Genomic DNA, 13,905 nt, shown 5'->3' on the forward strand with positions numbered 1-13,905 from the left:
CCTTTAACTTCCTTTTGGACTTGAACATATTAGTCAATCTAAACAAACAGATGTGCAGTGTAAGGATTGAGGGTGTGACAGAGTGGCAGCTTAGAGGACGTCTGTCTACACAGAATGATTGTTCAAACCAAGCACATGCACTCAGTGCACCCATGGTGTGCCCAAACCATTCAGTGCCCCTTTCCACCTACTTTTTTCCATCTATCTCCTCCCCTCTCATCCTTGATTGACAGTCCTGACCTTACAAGAGCGAGATAATGGTAGAGCTAGATGGGAAGGAACACTTAACTGTTTGGGCACACCAAAGGGGCACTGAGCGCCTGTGCTTGGCTTAGACAATCATTTTGTGCTGACAGAGTCCCTTTAAACTAGCATGCAGGTATTCCTGGGGGACGTACCTGGCCTGTGGTGGATGTTTTTCATGGATCCACATTTGGAAGTCACATGCTTGAGATCAACTGGCTTGTGTGTTATCAGCACCTGTAGAGTGGAAAACATGTCAGAGGCAGCAGTAGCACTTACACTTGTAGCAGTGGGTTAGGATTCAGCGGATAATGATTAAACAGCACATCAGGGGATGAAGTCATTTTTTAGAAAGAAGCAAAGGAAACGTAAGTACAGGAAGTTTTGTCGTTTAATTAGTATCCTAACAATCCATTACTTACAGTCCTGCATAAATGCAGAAATCAACTATATACAGCATTCTCCCTGTAAATCCCTATCAAGCGGTCTAATGGGAGGGTACAGACTAACCTTGGTGTTTGCCATGAGCCTTCTACCTCAGCCCATCAATTACAGGCAGAAGGATTGGGTTAGCATGCTCACAGCAGGCGCCGAGGTTGGTCCGTGCCTGCCCCATCGAGCCGTTCAGTGCTGATTACCAGGGAAAGGTTTACAGGAAGAGCAATGTATAAAGTTCATTAATACAGCTATGCATGGCTACAGGGCTGTAAGGAACGGATCGTTAGGCTCTGTCTATGCACTTAGCCTACAACAACATACAGTACATCAGGAGCATTTCCTGACGTATATCTTACGTAAGTTCTCATTCCCCAGGCAGAGGCCAATCAGATCTTTCGGTCTCCGACAGTGGACACAGATGTGGTGTGGACTGAGCCTAAGCAACGCAAAAGGTGGTGGCAGCAGTTTAAATCTGGGAAACTTCGCCACAGCTTCCCTTTCAACTGTATTTCAAAATCCATATTGGATGATGGTTAAAGATACCAGGACTACACACGTGGTCAAAATTGTTTGTACCCCTCGTTTAATGACAGAAAAACCCACAGTGGTCACAGAAATAACTTGAATCTGACAAAAGTAATAATAAATAAAAAAACTATGAAAATTAACAAATGAAAGTCAGACATTGCTCCAGGCAGGCTGGCTACAGTCCCATGGTTCTTACATTTCTGAATAATATGTGCAACTGTTGTCACAGGAACATCAAGCTGCTTGGAGATGGTCTTATAACTTTTACCTTTAAAGGGAACCTGTCACCCCCAAAATCGAGGGTGAGCTAAGCCCACCAGCATCAGGGGCTTATCTACAGCATTCTGGAATGCTGTGGAATGCTGTAGATGCAGTGCGCAGGCGCCGGGAAAGGTCAGAGAGGCCCGGCGCCTGTGCACTGCAGTACTTTGCTCTGCCCTCAACAGGGCAGACAAAGTACGCCTGCGCCGCAGCATGAAGACCAGAAGAGGACGTCATCTGATGAAGATGGGAGACGCCGGACCGGACCGCGACACCCATCGGACTGGACCGGGACCGCCCCTGGGTGAGTATAATATAACCTCTTTTTCTCATCTTTTAGGATACATCGAGGGCTTATCTACAGCATTACAGAATGCTGTAGATAAGCCCCTGATGCCGGTGGGCTTAGCTCACCCTCGATTTTGAGGGTGACAGGTTCCCTTTAACATGTTTGTCTATAATTTTCTTTCTAATCTCCTGAGACAACTCTTTCCTTCGCTTCCTCTGGTCCATGTTGAGTGTGATACACACCATGTCACCAAACAGCACAGTGAGTATCTGTAGCCCTATATACACAGGCCTGCTCACTGATTCCAAGATTGTAGACACCTGTGAGGCTAGTTAGTGGACACACCTTGGTTTAACGTGTCCCTTTTGTCACATTATTTTCAGGGGTACCATCATTTCTGTCCAGGCCTATTTCATGAATTTTATTCTTTTTTTTTAAATTCTGTGGAAGCATGGTTGAAAAGAAATGTCTGACTTTCATTTGATCATTTTCATAGATCTTATATTTATTATTACTTTTGTCAGATTCAAGTTATTTCTCTGACCATTGTGGGTTTTTCTGTCATTAAACGAGGGGTACCAACAATTTTGACCACGTGTGTATGTACTAGTGCTAATTTTCGGGAATTTATCAGCATAGTGTGAACATAGTCTTCACTGTGTGATGCGAGCAACTACATTGGGTAAATCAGTGTCCAGCGTGTGTTGTGCTCCGTCATAGGTGCTTGTATCTGGGTGTGTCCTTTATTGGGTGTTGGGGTCTTTGCACACAGAGGATGTCACTCACTGCGCCTCCCCCAGGAATATGCTTCATGTTGTCCTTGGATCCACACTTAGACTGGACATTGCTCAGATCCACTTTCTTGTGGACAATCTGCACCTGTGGGAGGAAAAAAAAGTGGGTCAGAAGATGAAATTTACCAGGTAAATGGACATATTTAATTAAGTGTTTGGAGAGGAGATGTAATTACAGATGTGGCACCATGAGACGTGGAGTCAGTGACAATCCTTGGCACATTGTATTTTTAATTCTCACCTGCCCCCTGTTTAATATTAATCTCCACCCTCATGCCCTTCCATGCTTCCACCCAACCCGCTTTCTTCTACTTTGATCAAGATACCTTGCCTCCTCCTGGCTGGTGCCGAATGTTGTCAATGGAACCAATCTTAGATTTTACGTTTTTCAGGTCCGGGATTGCTGCCGGGCTGGGGAGCGGCTGAAGACGGCTCTTGACCGAAGCAGGGGATTTGGGTGGTGTACGCACAACGGCAACCTTTTTGGGCTCCCGGTTGGGTGGCAAATTTGAAGAGGGTGTACGGGAACGGTTGGTTGGTGTACTTGGTGATCCAGGACTGCTGTATCCACTTCTTTCACCAGATTTTGGAGAGTCAGCTGGAAGTCAATTAAAAATCTTAAATAGGTTATCATTAAAAAGTGATCATAATGGTGGTGGATGGGAAAGATTTTAGCATTTTTATCCTTGCCAGCTGTCCCTGTTTTTCCCAGGACATGTGGGTCAAAACAGGAAAGGGTTCATCTAAACCTTACCCAAAAGTGGGCTGTCAAGGTAGGATCGGTTATACCAGGAGGGGTGGGGACATTACCATGAGGAACAGGAGCAGAGTTAGGAGAGGGCATAAACACCCAAAAAATGCAGGCAACTTGTGCTGAATGTATGGAACTGTATGCTGTCTAGGGAAAAGTGGTGAACCTGCAGGGACTTTTGGGGAAACAGGAGATGGGCGGTTATTGCTGGGAAAGTAATGGAAGGGCCTACTACGACTCCTAGGAAAGTGGACACGAGTCTGCACCATCACCTCTAATTAGTAATACCCATCATCATCCTCTTACCTCTATCACCTTTGTTTATAGACCTCTTCTGCTCCCTTCTCACTGCTGGGAAAAAAATGTTTCTTTTAATTTGAGAACAGTCAAACAATCAACAAATACCAAATGTAGTTTTTCATATGGGGGGGGGGAGAGAGTATTTGTGTCTATCCTTGTGGGGTGCACTTACAGTGGATGTAGAAAGTCAACACACCCCTGTTAAAATGGCAGGTTTTTGTTGAGTAAAGACTTTTTATATCCATTGTACATAGTTCTGGGCAGGCCACTTGATCTAATACTATGGCGTCACTAACAGGCTGTGAGCCGGCATGGTACACTACACGTATGTGTGTGACTGGCATCTTATACAAGCCTTATCTGTACTATAAAGTTCAGGACAAGTTCCATACCACTGGCCTGCATGTCTGTCAGCAGAATACAGGTCCCGCTCAATTGTCAGATCACACCATCTCACGTAGGTAGTGAAAACCAGATGTAAAGATTGTGCAGCACAGAATATCATTAAAAAAAATTTAATCAGTTTGTCTACTCCATTACTAAGCTATTCTGTGCAGAATAAGGCCATGTTACTGCGCACCGATTCTCACAAACAAATGAACTTCCTTACCACTAGGGGGAGTCTTAGGAACTGTGGGAGTCTTCGATGGGATTCTGGTTGTGTTGGCCGGGCTCCGGACTGGTGGCTGCTTAACCCCTGCACCATCATGAACTCCGTCCTGTTGTTATAAATAACACACAAAGCAATCAATGGCCGTAATCTATTTCTGACATTGTTCTACTGCTTGGTTTAGCTGGACGCCTCCATTCCCAATCAATATTTTACAGTTTTAACCCTTTCATTATAGACCTATCCATTTTGTTTTCCTTTTTCTAATTTTTACTTTTGTGCCCACTCATCTTCTCAGCACAACTGGACTAACAATTACTTTTTATGAAACGCCAAACTGCGCTGATCCAACTGCTCTGTAGTCGTGTCATAGAGCTGCAGATTGCAAGCTGGTCCTGACTCTAGGGTTAGGGTTCATACCAACCATAAAAATATATTCCAGTACCCAAAAACATAACAGAGAAGTGAAGATGATAGTGTTCATAAACTATATCTATTGTGGATTGAGCCCTAGTGATGTCTTGTCACCTTGCTGCTTTCCAAGAACCGTAAGAGGCCCACTTTATTAGTTAGAGTACGCAAGAATGATTGCCAAAACTTCCTTCACACCTACTATGTGAGCAAAATGATTTTTAGATACGTTTGTATACTTAACAAGATATATAATGTGTCTGATGTTTATAATGATCCATTTGTTTTGAAGACTTGATTCTCTGACATGTCTGCTTGTGCTTTGACAAGTTCAGAGCTCAGTGGGTGGTTCCTGCCAAACACTCTCCATCCCCTCTAAATACTGTCACTTGTGTTTCTCCTTCCTTCTGTTAGAGATAACAGTACAAGCAGTTATAGCTATCATGTTAATTACCTAATGGCTATGGGTCACGTAAGCCCAGTATGATTCTAGTATAATTCTACGACCGTCCTGTCTGACACCTGCTTTTTTTCTGATATGTCTGCTTGCGCTTTCACAAGTTCAGAGCTCAGTGGGTGTCGCCTCCTTTAAATTGTCACTTTAGTTTCTCCTTCCTTCTTTTAGAGATAAAAGTACAAGCAGAGATAGTTATCATGTTAATTACCTAGTGGCTATGGGTCATGTAAGCCCAGTATAATTCTACGACCATCTTGGCTGACGCCTGCTTTTGTCTGACATGTCTGCTTGTGCTTTGACAAGTTCAGAGCTCAGTGGATGGTTCCTGTAAAACACTCTTCCTTCTCTTAGAGATGACAGTACAAGCAGTGATATCAGCATGTGAATGACCTAGTCATGTAGGCCTACTGTAAGTCTATGACCCTTCTGTCAGACAACTGCATTTTTCTGACATGTTTGCTTGTGCATTTGCAAGTTCAGGGCTCAATTTATGTTAGGCATATTAACTCTCTCTACATTCTCAATATTGTAGCCTGGATTTCCGGCCACTTTGTTCTCTTAGACATGACTCAGAGATATTGGTCATGCAGGCCCCTAATCTATATAAAGTAAAATGTCTGATACTGTTCGTTCAATGCATCTGAAGACAATGAACTGAACAGAACCATAAAGAAGCTTTGATCTGGTCTTAATACTTTCCATTTATAAGGTAATATAGGTGGTCTCTGAATTGATGTAGACATTTACCAATGTGTTCCATAAAAACTAATGCACTTATTATGGTTTTCCCCTTACCTTAGCCCGTGGTGAAGGGCCCAGTGGGCGATACGTTGCAGGGGAAGGCCGCTGCGTAAGGCTCCGTGATGGAGGTACTGTCGGAGTGGAAGTTTTTTTCTGGGTGATTGTGCTAGCAGAAGGGGATCTTTTGGGGATAGTGGAAGTTCTGCTTGTTGTGAGTTTGACAATGGGTGGTGTAGAGGATTTCTTCCAAAAGTAAAACAAAATATTCAATGAACAGAAAAAGAAATTGTGGAAACGAAAATAAAAATGTTATGAAGAATGACACAGCTAGATGAATAATTAAAAGTGCAATCCTTGGGGTTTCATACAGTGACACCCTCCAGCCACCAAAAAAAAAAACAATGATTCAACAGATGGCAACAATCTGAATGCTTCTCGCCAATGGAAATCTGTTCTACCCATTAAAACATTCATGGGATGAGCCAGGAACCTAAGGGGTAACGTGTGGAGAGTGACAAGCCAGGCCTGGCATGTCAGAGTGAGGAGACTTTTACACCATGCATGCTCCTCTGGGAAATTAAATATACAAATTGCCTATTCAATTTGCCAGAAAGCCATTCTCACTATAACTACTGTAGCATCTATATCACTATGTGGTGCAAAACAAAGAAATGCCCCTTCACAATGGGCATACAAAATGTGCTTTTGCCTTTGTCTAAAGATAATGCGAAACTGTACTGGATTAACAATCTGCAAACAACTACTAATGAGACCATTATTAATAAGGCCACTGATATTCAGGAGTCCTTGCCCTTCCCTGTAGCCGGCTGGCATATGCACCCTGCCTGTGACATGCTATATCGGCACTGTGCACTGCCTCTCGCAGCAAATGCCAAGATTGGACCTGCATCTTTGGCACTGGTAGGGCATATCTACTGTAACACAACTGGACAGCAGAATCTACATTGCCAGCAATATTCAGATATACAAAAGAAGATGAACTTTGGCTTCCAGTATTGTTGATATCACTGGCTTAGACAAAGATACTATATACTAGTTCCTTCCACTTAATCACAACAAGGAGAAGTCCGGCTTTTGCTTTTGTAACCACAACTTTCCAGAAATTGAGCATTACAGCCATTATGTGAGGTATCTGCACATTCAGCCCCGTTCACACATTTGGATGCAGCTTCTGTTCCTATTTGTTTTGTGACCAACACAATAAGGGTATGTGCACACAGCGGCTTCCTAGTGCTTTTTCTGAAATGTCTTTTTGGGGGCAGCTTTTATTTTAACGGTGCATATAAACTGGTGAGCAGTCAGGTCACTTCTCTTAGCCGCTTCATGGCTTTTGAACATTGAAGTGGTTAAAAGAGGTCCAAAAAGACTAAACATGTGCAAATCAGGTCGTTTTTACATTGCAGTGTATATGTTAGTTTGTTTTAGCTGTTTTTAAGAGCTTTTTCAGGTGAAATCCACCTGAAAAAGATGTAGTGTGCACATACCCAAAGGGTGGAGTAGTGGATTTTTTCCCTGCTTTATGTCCAACACAGCATTAAACCAGGGAAAATAAAAATAAAAGGTTGATAGATCATGAAACTAAGCATAGTTATCTGGTTATTTTTTTTTATCTTCTGTGGATTGCAGTTTTAATATAAGTTCTAGCACAAATAAAGCAAGGAAGAAAAAAGCAAAAGTAAAGCAAAGTAAATGGAAAAAAATGTAATGAGTAGCGTAATCTGTGTTAGTAGGAATATTGTTATTGGGAATAATCTACAATCTATCAGCGGTCCTCAACAAGCTACTACAACGCCCAGCATAACCTAAGAGCTGCCGGTTGTAGAACACTGGTCGACCTCGATAACCCAAGATTTTCTTCTCCTTTGGCTCTTGCTAAACCATTATATTTCAGAAATTATACTTTCTGAGAGAATCAGGTCAATTTCAGACATGCATATTATTGGCACGTTTGTTTGTCCACATGATGGATGCAAGTCCTGGCCCAACCTCTACGATCCCTATTAAGCTGCCAGTTCAGGTTCTTAAATTATGCGGTCAGCCCAGGACCTGCACCCGTACGGGCACAGCCCTCCATTTGCCTCTGCTGTTGCTGCCTTATCACCTTCCAGACATATGAATTACCAGTATGTCCTACACTGGATGCGGTTAAATGTAATGTTTCAGCAGAAACTGAACTTGTCACCATTTGTAAGCTGTTTCCGACTGAGGAGCCATATTTTTTTTTAAATTCCTTCATTCATTTTATAGAGAGGAATCAGCAACTGAGCTTACTCCATACACAGCGGGTTTGCGCCGGTTATGTTAAACAGCCGGCACCTGTCTCCAACAGCAGCGATCGGAGATAGCTCTGATTGCTGCTGTTTAACCACCTAAATATCACTGTCAATCTCTGACACCTACATTTATGTGGTGTGGTGCAAGTAGGGACTCATTTGTGGCACCCATTAGTCTCCATGTGATGCAGTCAAGAGGTACCAATTGCTTCTCATGACAGCCCCGGACCTTCTGAGGTCCCTCATAGCCATAATCTTTGTACTCTCATTCATAGGACATTGTGATTTGTACTACATACTACAAAAATTAATTATTGCAGTATACAGTACAAGCAAACTAACAATTGCAGGTTCAAGTCTCCTTGGGTGACTAAACGATAAGTGAAAAGTAATTAAAAAAAATAATAATTTTCTTAACAAATTTGTTATTGAGGCATTCAAAGTCCAATCTATGAAAACATATTAAATAGCCCTTACAGTTAATGCTATAAAGAATAGGATCATAACACCACCCTCCAAAAACGCCATAAAAAGTGAACAAAATGCCATATGGTAACAATAAAACCTATAGCTTACCACGTAAAAATAAGACCTCATATATTGTCCGTCCATGGGAAAAATAAATCTTTTTTTACAAAATGAAAAATAAAAATGCTGACAAAATTTATTTAGAAAAGGTTCAGAATTTTTTTTTTCTACTAAATTACCCAAAGAATATTGAAAAATATGTATTGCCAGGTCAGTTTTACTGCATATGTTTCATCATAAAACATTGTGTTTTCCTTTTAACACCACTTGGAATTTTTTCCCATTTTTCATTACATTACTTCCTAAAATGAATGGAGTCATTTAAAACTAAAAATCTTCCCACAAAAAACACCCGTACAACAAAATAAAACAGTTCGGGGTCTTGGAAGAAGGCAAAGTAAAAACTAAAGCCCCAATATAAAAATTCACCCATTTGGGAAGGTTGTACAAAAGATGGCATGTTCTGTCCCTGCAGCAGCATTACAATATGGTAGGATAGGACTATGAGTGCAGAAAATACTAGATAGGCCGCTACAAAGGAAGATGCATGGGAGCCATGTGAGTAGTGTTAAAGGCTAAGAGGAGATAGTATATAAGTACTGTGCACAGAAGTAAGACTTTGTCTTCAAAAGAGTCCTCACAAAGTGGGAGTCAGGACTTTTACACTCACCTCTCCTTTCTCTGGGGCGTCACGTTCATGTTTCTCTTGATCATGTGCTGCAACAAAAAAAAATGTATTTGTATATATTTTATTTGGGGATTTCATACAGTACCAGTCCTCGGCCATGGTGGTGCGGCCATCTCCTACAGGCAGTGGTGGTAGTTCTTAAAAAATCAGCCTAAAACGCTTGGATCAAACCATATCCTGACAAGCAGACCTGCTCACTTTTCATGGGGTAAGCAGAAAGTCTTCTTTGACAGAGGTCCCTGCTGTACTTGTCCACAGCTTATTTGGTCCATCCTTCAAGTATGGCTAAAGGTTGCCTTCTGACCTCTCTTACACATATATACACAGTTTGGCCACTGATGAACTAACTTTTCTAATAACAAATGGATGGGATGTTAAGACTCAACATGCCCGATCCTTCTTTCTCCTGACACCATCTCTTTTGGTAGAGTCAGTAGACCTCTGTAGCTGGACAGTACCGTAAAGAAAAAAAGATGGTTCTGGCCGATTTTACTCTAATGGATATGTTAATAGGTATGATACTTTAGTCATCAACCCCCATACACAACTGTCAAAAATCAAAACCACCTTACCAAAGCTCCTTATCCATAAATATGATCCAGATCTGCTACTAAAACAATGCACAAGAAGGGTCCATGTGTGCCGTACCAGCCTTGTGAGTTGTACTATACGGCCGGGGTCACACTTGTGTGTGTAATGCGAGAAACTTGCACGTGTCTCTCGCATCAATACCTGGCACTGCCACCGGCACTAGTGACCGGAGCGTGAGGCTGTATGTATTTCTATGCAGCTGAATGCTCCGGGCGGCAGTGCCGGGTATTGATGCGAGAGACTCACGCGAGTTTCTCGCATTTCACATGCAAGTGTGACCCCGGCCTAACTCAGACATTTAGACACATAAGTCTTCAGAAAATTCACAGAAATCAATAATTTTTCTCAATAACTGAGTACTGGACTAATTAAAGAAGACCTCCATCAGATCAAACGTGACCAGTTTTTGCTCTTATTTTATTCCAGCTGCTCCCCTGAGTATGCAGTTTTGTTTTTTTTATTATTTTAATTCTCCAAAATGGTTCCAGAGATATTGGGTTTTTTTTTATTCGGTGCAAAATCTGGTCTTTATCAAATGGGCATGACTCACACGGTAACATTACATAGCAGCCTAAAACACACCCCTAGAGAATCCTGTGAGAAACGCCCCCTTGGTAAAGATAAAACAAATTAGCACTAAATGAAAAGGCCCATCCATTTGGAATCGTATAGGGATTTAAGAAAAAACAAACAAATGGACCATTCAATAAAATAAGAGCAAAAACTGGCTACTTTTGATGTGGTGAAGGGTTCTTTTTAATAATGTGAATGAATGTGTATGGTGTGTAGTGATGAGCGAGCATGCTCGCCACTTGAGTGAGCATCGGGGTGCTCGGGTACACATCGAATATTACTGGTGCTCGAGAGCCATGCTCAAGTCCCCATCCCAGGGACTGTTAGAGAGCCAAAAAAAAATGCAGGGATTGTCTGCCATACACAGGCAATCCCTACATGTTTATTGGCTGTCTAACAAACATGCAGGGCTGGGACTTGAGCATGGCGCTGAGCACCAGTGATATTCGATGAGTACCCGAGCACCTGGTGATCACTCAAGTGGCGTGTCGCTCATCACTAATGGCGAGGCCTGTCTATGGGATGTGGATGTGTTGGATAAGTGCTATGACTTGCTCCATTAATCCGTCTTACTGGAGTCTTGACATGACATAAGTGTCAACAGCAATATATAAATTTTAAAAAAATAGGAAGTCAATGCATTCGGAGCCTCAGAAAATAGGCACTCACACCAAAAAGACAAAGCCAGTGGGATCACTGCCAAAATAAAATAAAAGAAAGTTGCATTCTCCTCTGACATCACTACAAATGAGTCGACTTCAAAAACTGGAACAACGCAGGTGAATGCGCTTCCTCTTAACAGCACATTATGCGGTTTCTCGGATGCGCCTCATACAATTACCGTCATTGTCAATTGTCAATAGGATCTGTGCCTTCTGATACCAAGAATATGGCTCCAAGTACCAATCATTTTTCCATTTTTTATCATTGCATTTCAAGATTTTTTTTTCTTTCAATATAACTGTATGAGGACTTTTTTATTATTATACTTTTTCAGCAGTCGCCATTCATTTTGGCATCTAAGGCGTTACATGATCCTAGACCAACTTGGTCTCCCGATCATTGGTAATGCTCAAGGCTGCAAGCAACAGCCTGAGCAACTGTACAGTGCAGAACACAGCGCTGTAGTCTTCTTCTGAAGCATCATCCCGTAAAACTGGTGTGCTCATTAGAGGAACCCATATTGTTTTTACAGCAGTAATTAAGGGTCTAATGATCCTGAATTACAGCAAGTCTGGTTGTAGTACATTTCTGCTGATTGCCCCTAGAACAGCTTACAGTCTGTAGACAGACACATCCCTTGGTCCCTGGGTGGGCTAATCTAATGATGTCTTCTGCTCTGCATTCTGGGAGAGATTATGTCACGGGATGAAGACTAAACTGGGACATATATAAAACTTACCAGAAGGAGCTCGGTATTGACACAAGACAAGCAGATCTGAGCTAAGGAGAGTATATACAAGATATGCACATGATAAAATAATGTCCTTACAAGGTGACTTACAAGTGGGAATTTAGCATGAGATGAATTGAAGCTTGAAGTCAGTTTTTCTTCGAGCTGCATTATTGTCCTTTGCACCAAATTATCAGTGATGCACGAAACGCTACTAAATTGGTGATTTTTCTCTATGCCAGAAAACTGGAACAAAAGCCTCAATAAATTTCCAATGTTTCTTGTAAATTCTTTGTGTAAACTATAAAACTGTTCTTAAATGTGACCCTGCACTTGAGCTCAGTTTTAGGGCTATGTTAGCATCACGTTTGAGCCCTTCATTTAGTGTATAACCATTGGTATACTTTCATTTAACCTGTATAGAAAAGCAAAGTCAACTTCATTTTTCAATGCAGATGCATAACAATTAAAAAAATATATTTATTATGTGGATTAACTTTTATTTTTTTACATTAGCAGTCTAGTATGCTTTAAAGTTTATATTGGTCGACATCATCAGCAACTAGATGACCCATTAGAGACCATGCAAATGATCCACCTGACTTTGCAGCAAACTACCGTATATCTATAAACAGTCTTCATCTTAAAAGATAATTTTCCACAGGAGTGGTCATAACTTTGAGATTGGTGGGGGTCAGACAGATTGGATCCCTATAGATCTGGAGAACAGGACTCTGAAATGCCACGATGAAACAGTTGTGGCCTCCATCACGCAATTCTTTGCCTGGATGGCTGTAAAATGCATACAGCTGTATCTGGTTATCTGGCAATCCTATAGAGAATACAAGGAGCGATGGAACGCATGTACTGTCACCACTCCATTCTGATGGGTCATTGCAGAGCTCTGCTCTCAGTAGTCGGACCCCCACTGATCACAAAGTTATCATTAAGGGACACAAGTGGTCAAATGATAGCTTGAAGCGGTGGCGTACTGACCGTGCAGCCTCTATGGGACCCGCAAGTGTGGAGGGTAAGGGGTGTCAAGCAGCACTGCCCTCCCTGTGTTGGTTGTTAATTTTCAACAGTATCTGCATCAAAATCAAATACAGTTGAATTAAATTGTGGAATTGTTTTTCAGCCTGTGCACCTGAGTCTAGCGCAGAAGACACAATGATGAGAGTAGATGGCGCCTGCACAGACTGGTGCAGCGCATTGGGGGAATTGGGCTGAGAGAGAACATTTTTTTTAAACAATTTTGTCAGTCAATACTTTTGGAATGGAGCCAGCACACTGAGTGGGATCAATCATACTGTGTGTGCTGTGGAGGGATAGGTGGGGGTCATCATACTGTGTGCATAGTTATGGGGACATTATGCTGTGTTTGGGGGCCACAATTTTGTGGAGGGGACTGTGGGGTTAATCAAACTGTGTAGGGGACTGTAGGGGCCATCACACTGTATGTGAGAGGCAGTGGGGGGCCATCATACTATGTCTGGGACTTTGAGAGCCACCATACTGTGTATGGGGTACAATGGGGGCCTTCAGACTGTTTGTGGGGCTGTGGAGGCATCATACTGTGTAGGGGGGATGTAGAAGATTGTTATTGTGTAGGGGCCTCATAATGTATGTGGGTGAAGTCTGTTGGCATCATATGGTGTTGGGGAGCTGGGGTTTAATAATATTGTGTTAGGGGAAACATACCGTATTGGAGGGGGACTGTTGCAGTATCATAATGAATGGGGTATGCAGGGGTCACATTATACTGTGTTGGTGGCTGTGGGGACATCATACTTTGGTGTGGACACGGTTGCAGCATCATACTGTGTTGGTGTTTGTGGGGGCATCATTTATGGTGTGGACACAGCTGCAGCATCATATTGTGTTGGTGGCTGTGGGGGCATCATACTATGGTGTGGACATGGTTGCAGCATCATACTGTGTTGGTGGTTGTGGGTACATCATACTGTGGTGTGGACACGGTTGCAGCATCATACTGTGATGGTGGTTGTGGGGAC

General features: G+C 42.3%; 1 protein-coding gene across 11 annotated transcripts in view; it reads right to left on the reverse strand.

The window, feature by feature from the left end:
* Positions 1 to 13,905, reverse strand: part of LOC143765743 (microtubule-associated protein tau-like) — a 108,283-nt gene that overhangs the window by 19,087 nt on the left and 75,291 nt on the right. For 10 of the 11 annotated variants that reach the window (XM_077252728.1, XM_077252727.1, XM_077252725.1 and 7 more), the window contains 7 exons: positions 9,316 to 9,362; positions 5,878 to 6,066; positions 4,215 to 4,323; positions 3,611 to 3,655; positions 2,880 to 3,151; positions 2,546 to 2,638; positions 399 to 480 (listed from right to left, as the gene is read on the reverse strand). In XM_077252728.1, the coding sequence (XP_077108843.1) occupies positions 399 to 480; positions 2,546 to 2,638; positions 2,880 to 3,151; positions 3,611 to 3,655; positions 4,215 to 4,323; positions 5,878 to 6,066; positions 9,316 to 9,362 (837 nt within the window). The remainder of the gene's footprint in view (positions 1 to 398; positions 481 to 2,545; positions 2,639 to 2,879; positions 3,152 to 3,610; positions 3,656 to 4,214; positions 4,324 to 5,877; positions 6,067 to 9,315; positions 9,363 to 13,905) is intronic. The other variant, XM_077252731.1, reaches the window with a different exon arrangement.

This window comes from Ranitomeya variabilis, chromosome 4 (assembly GCF_051348905.1).
Source record: "Ranitomeya variabilis isolate aRanVar5 chromosome 4, aRanVar5.hap1, whole genome shotgun sequence".
In the NCBI taxonomy this organism is placed as follows: Eukaryota; Metazoa; Chordata; class Amphibia; order Anura; family Dendrobatidae; genus Ranitomeya; species Ranitomeya variabilis.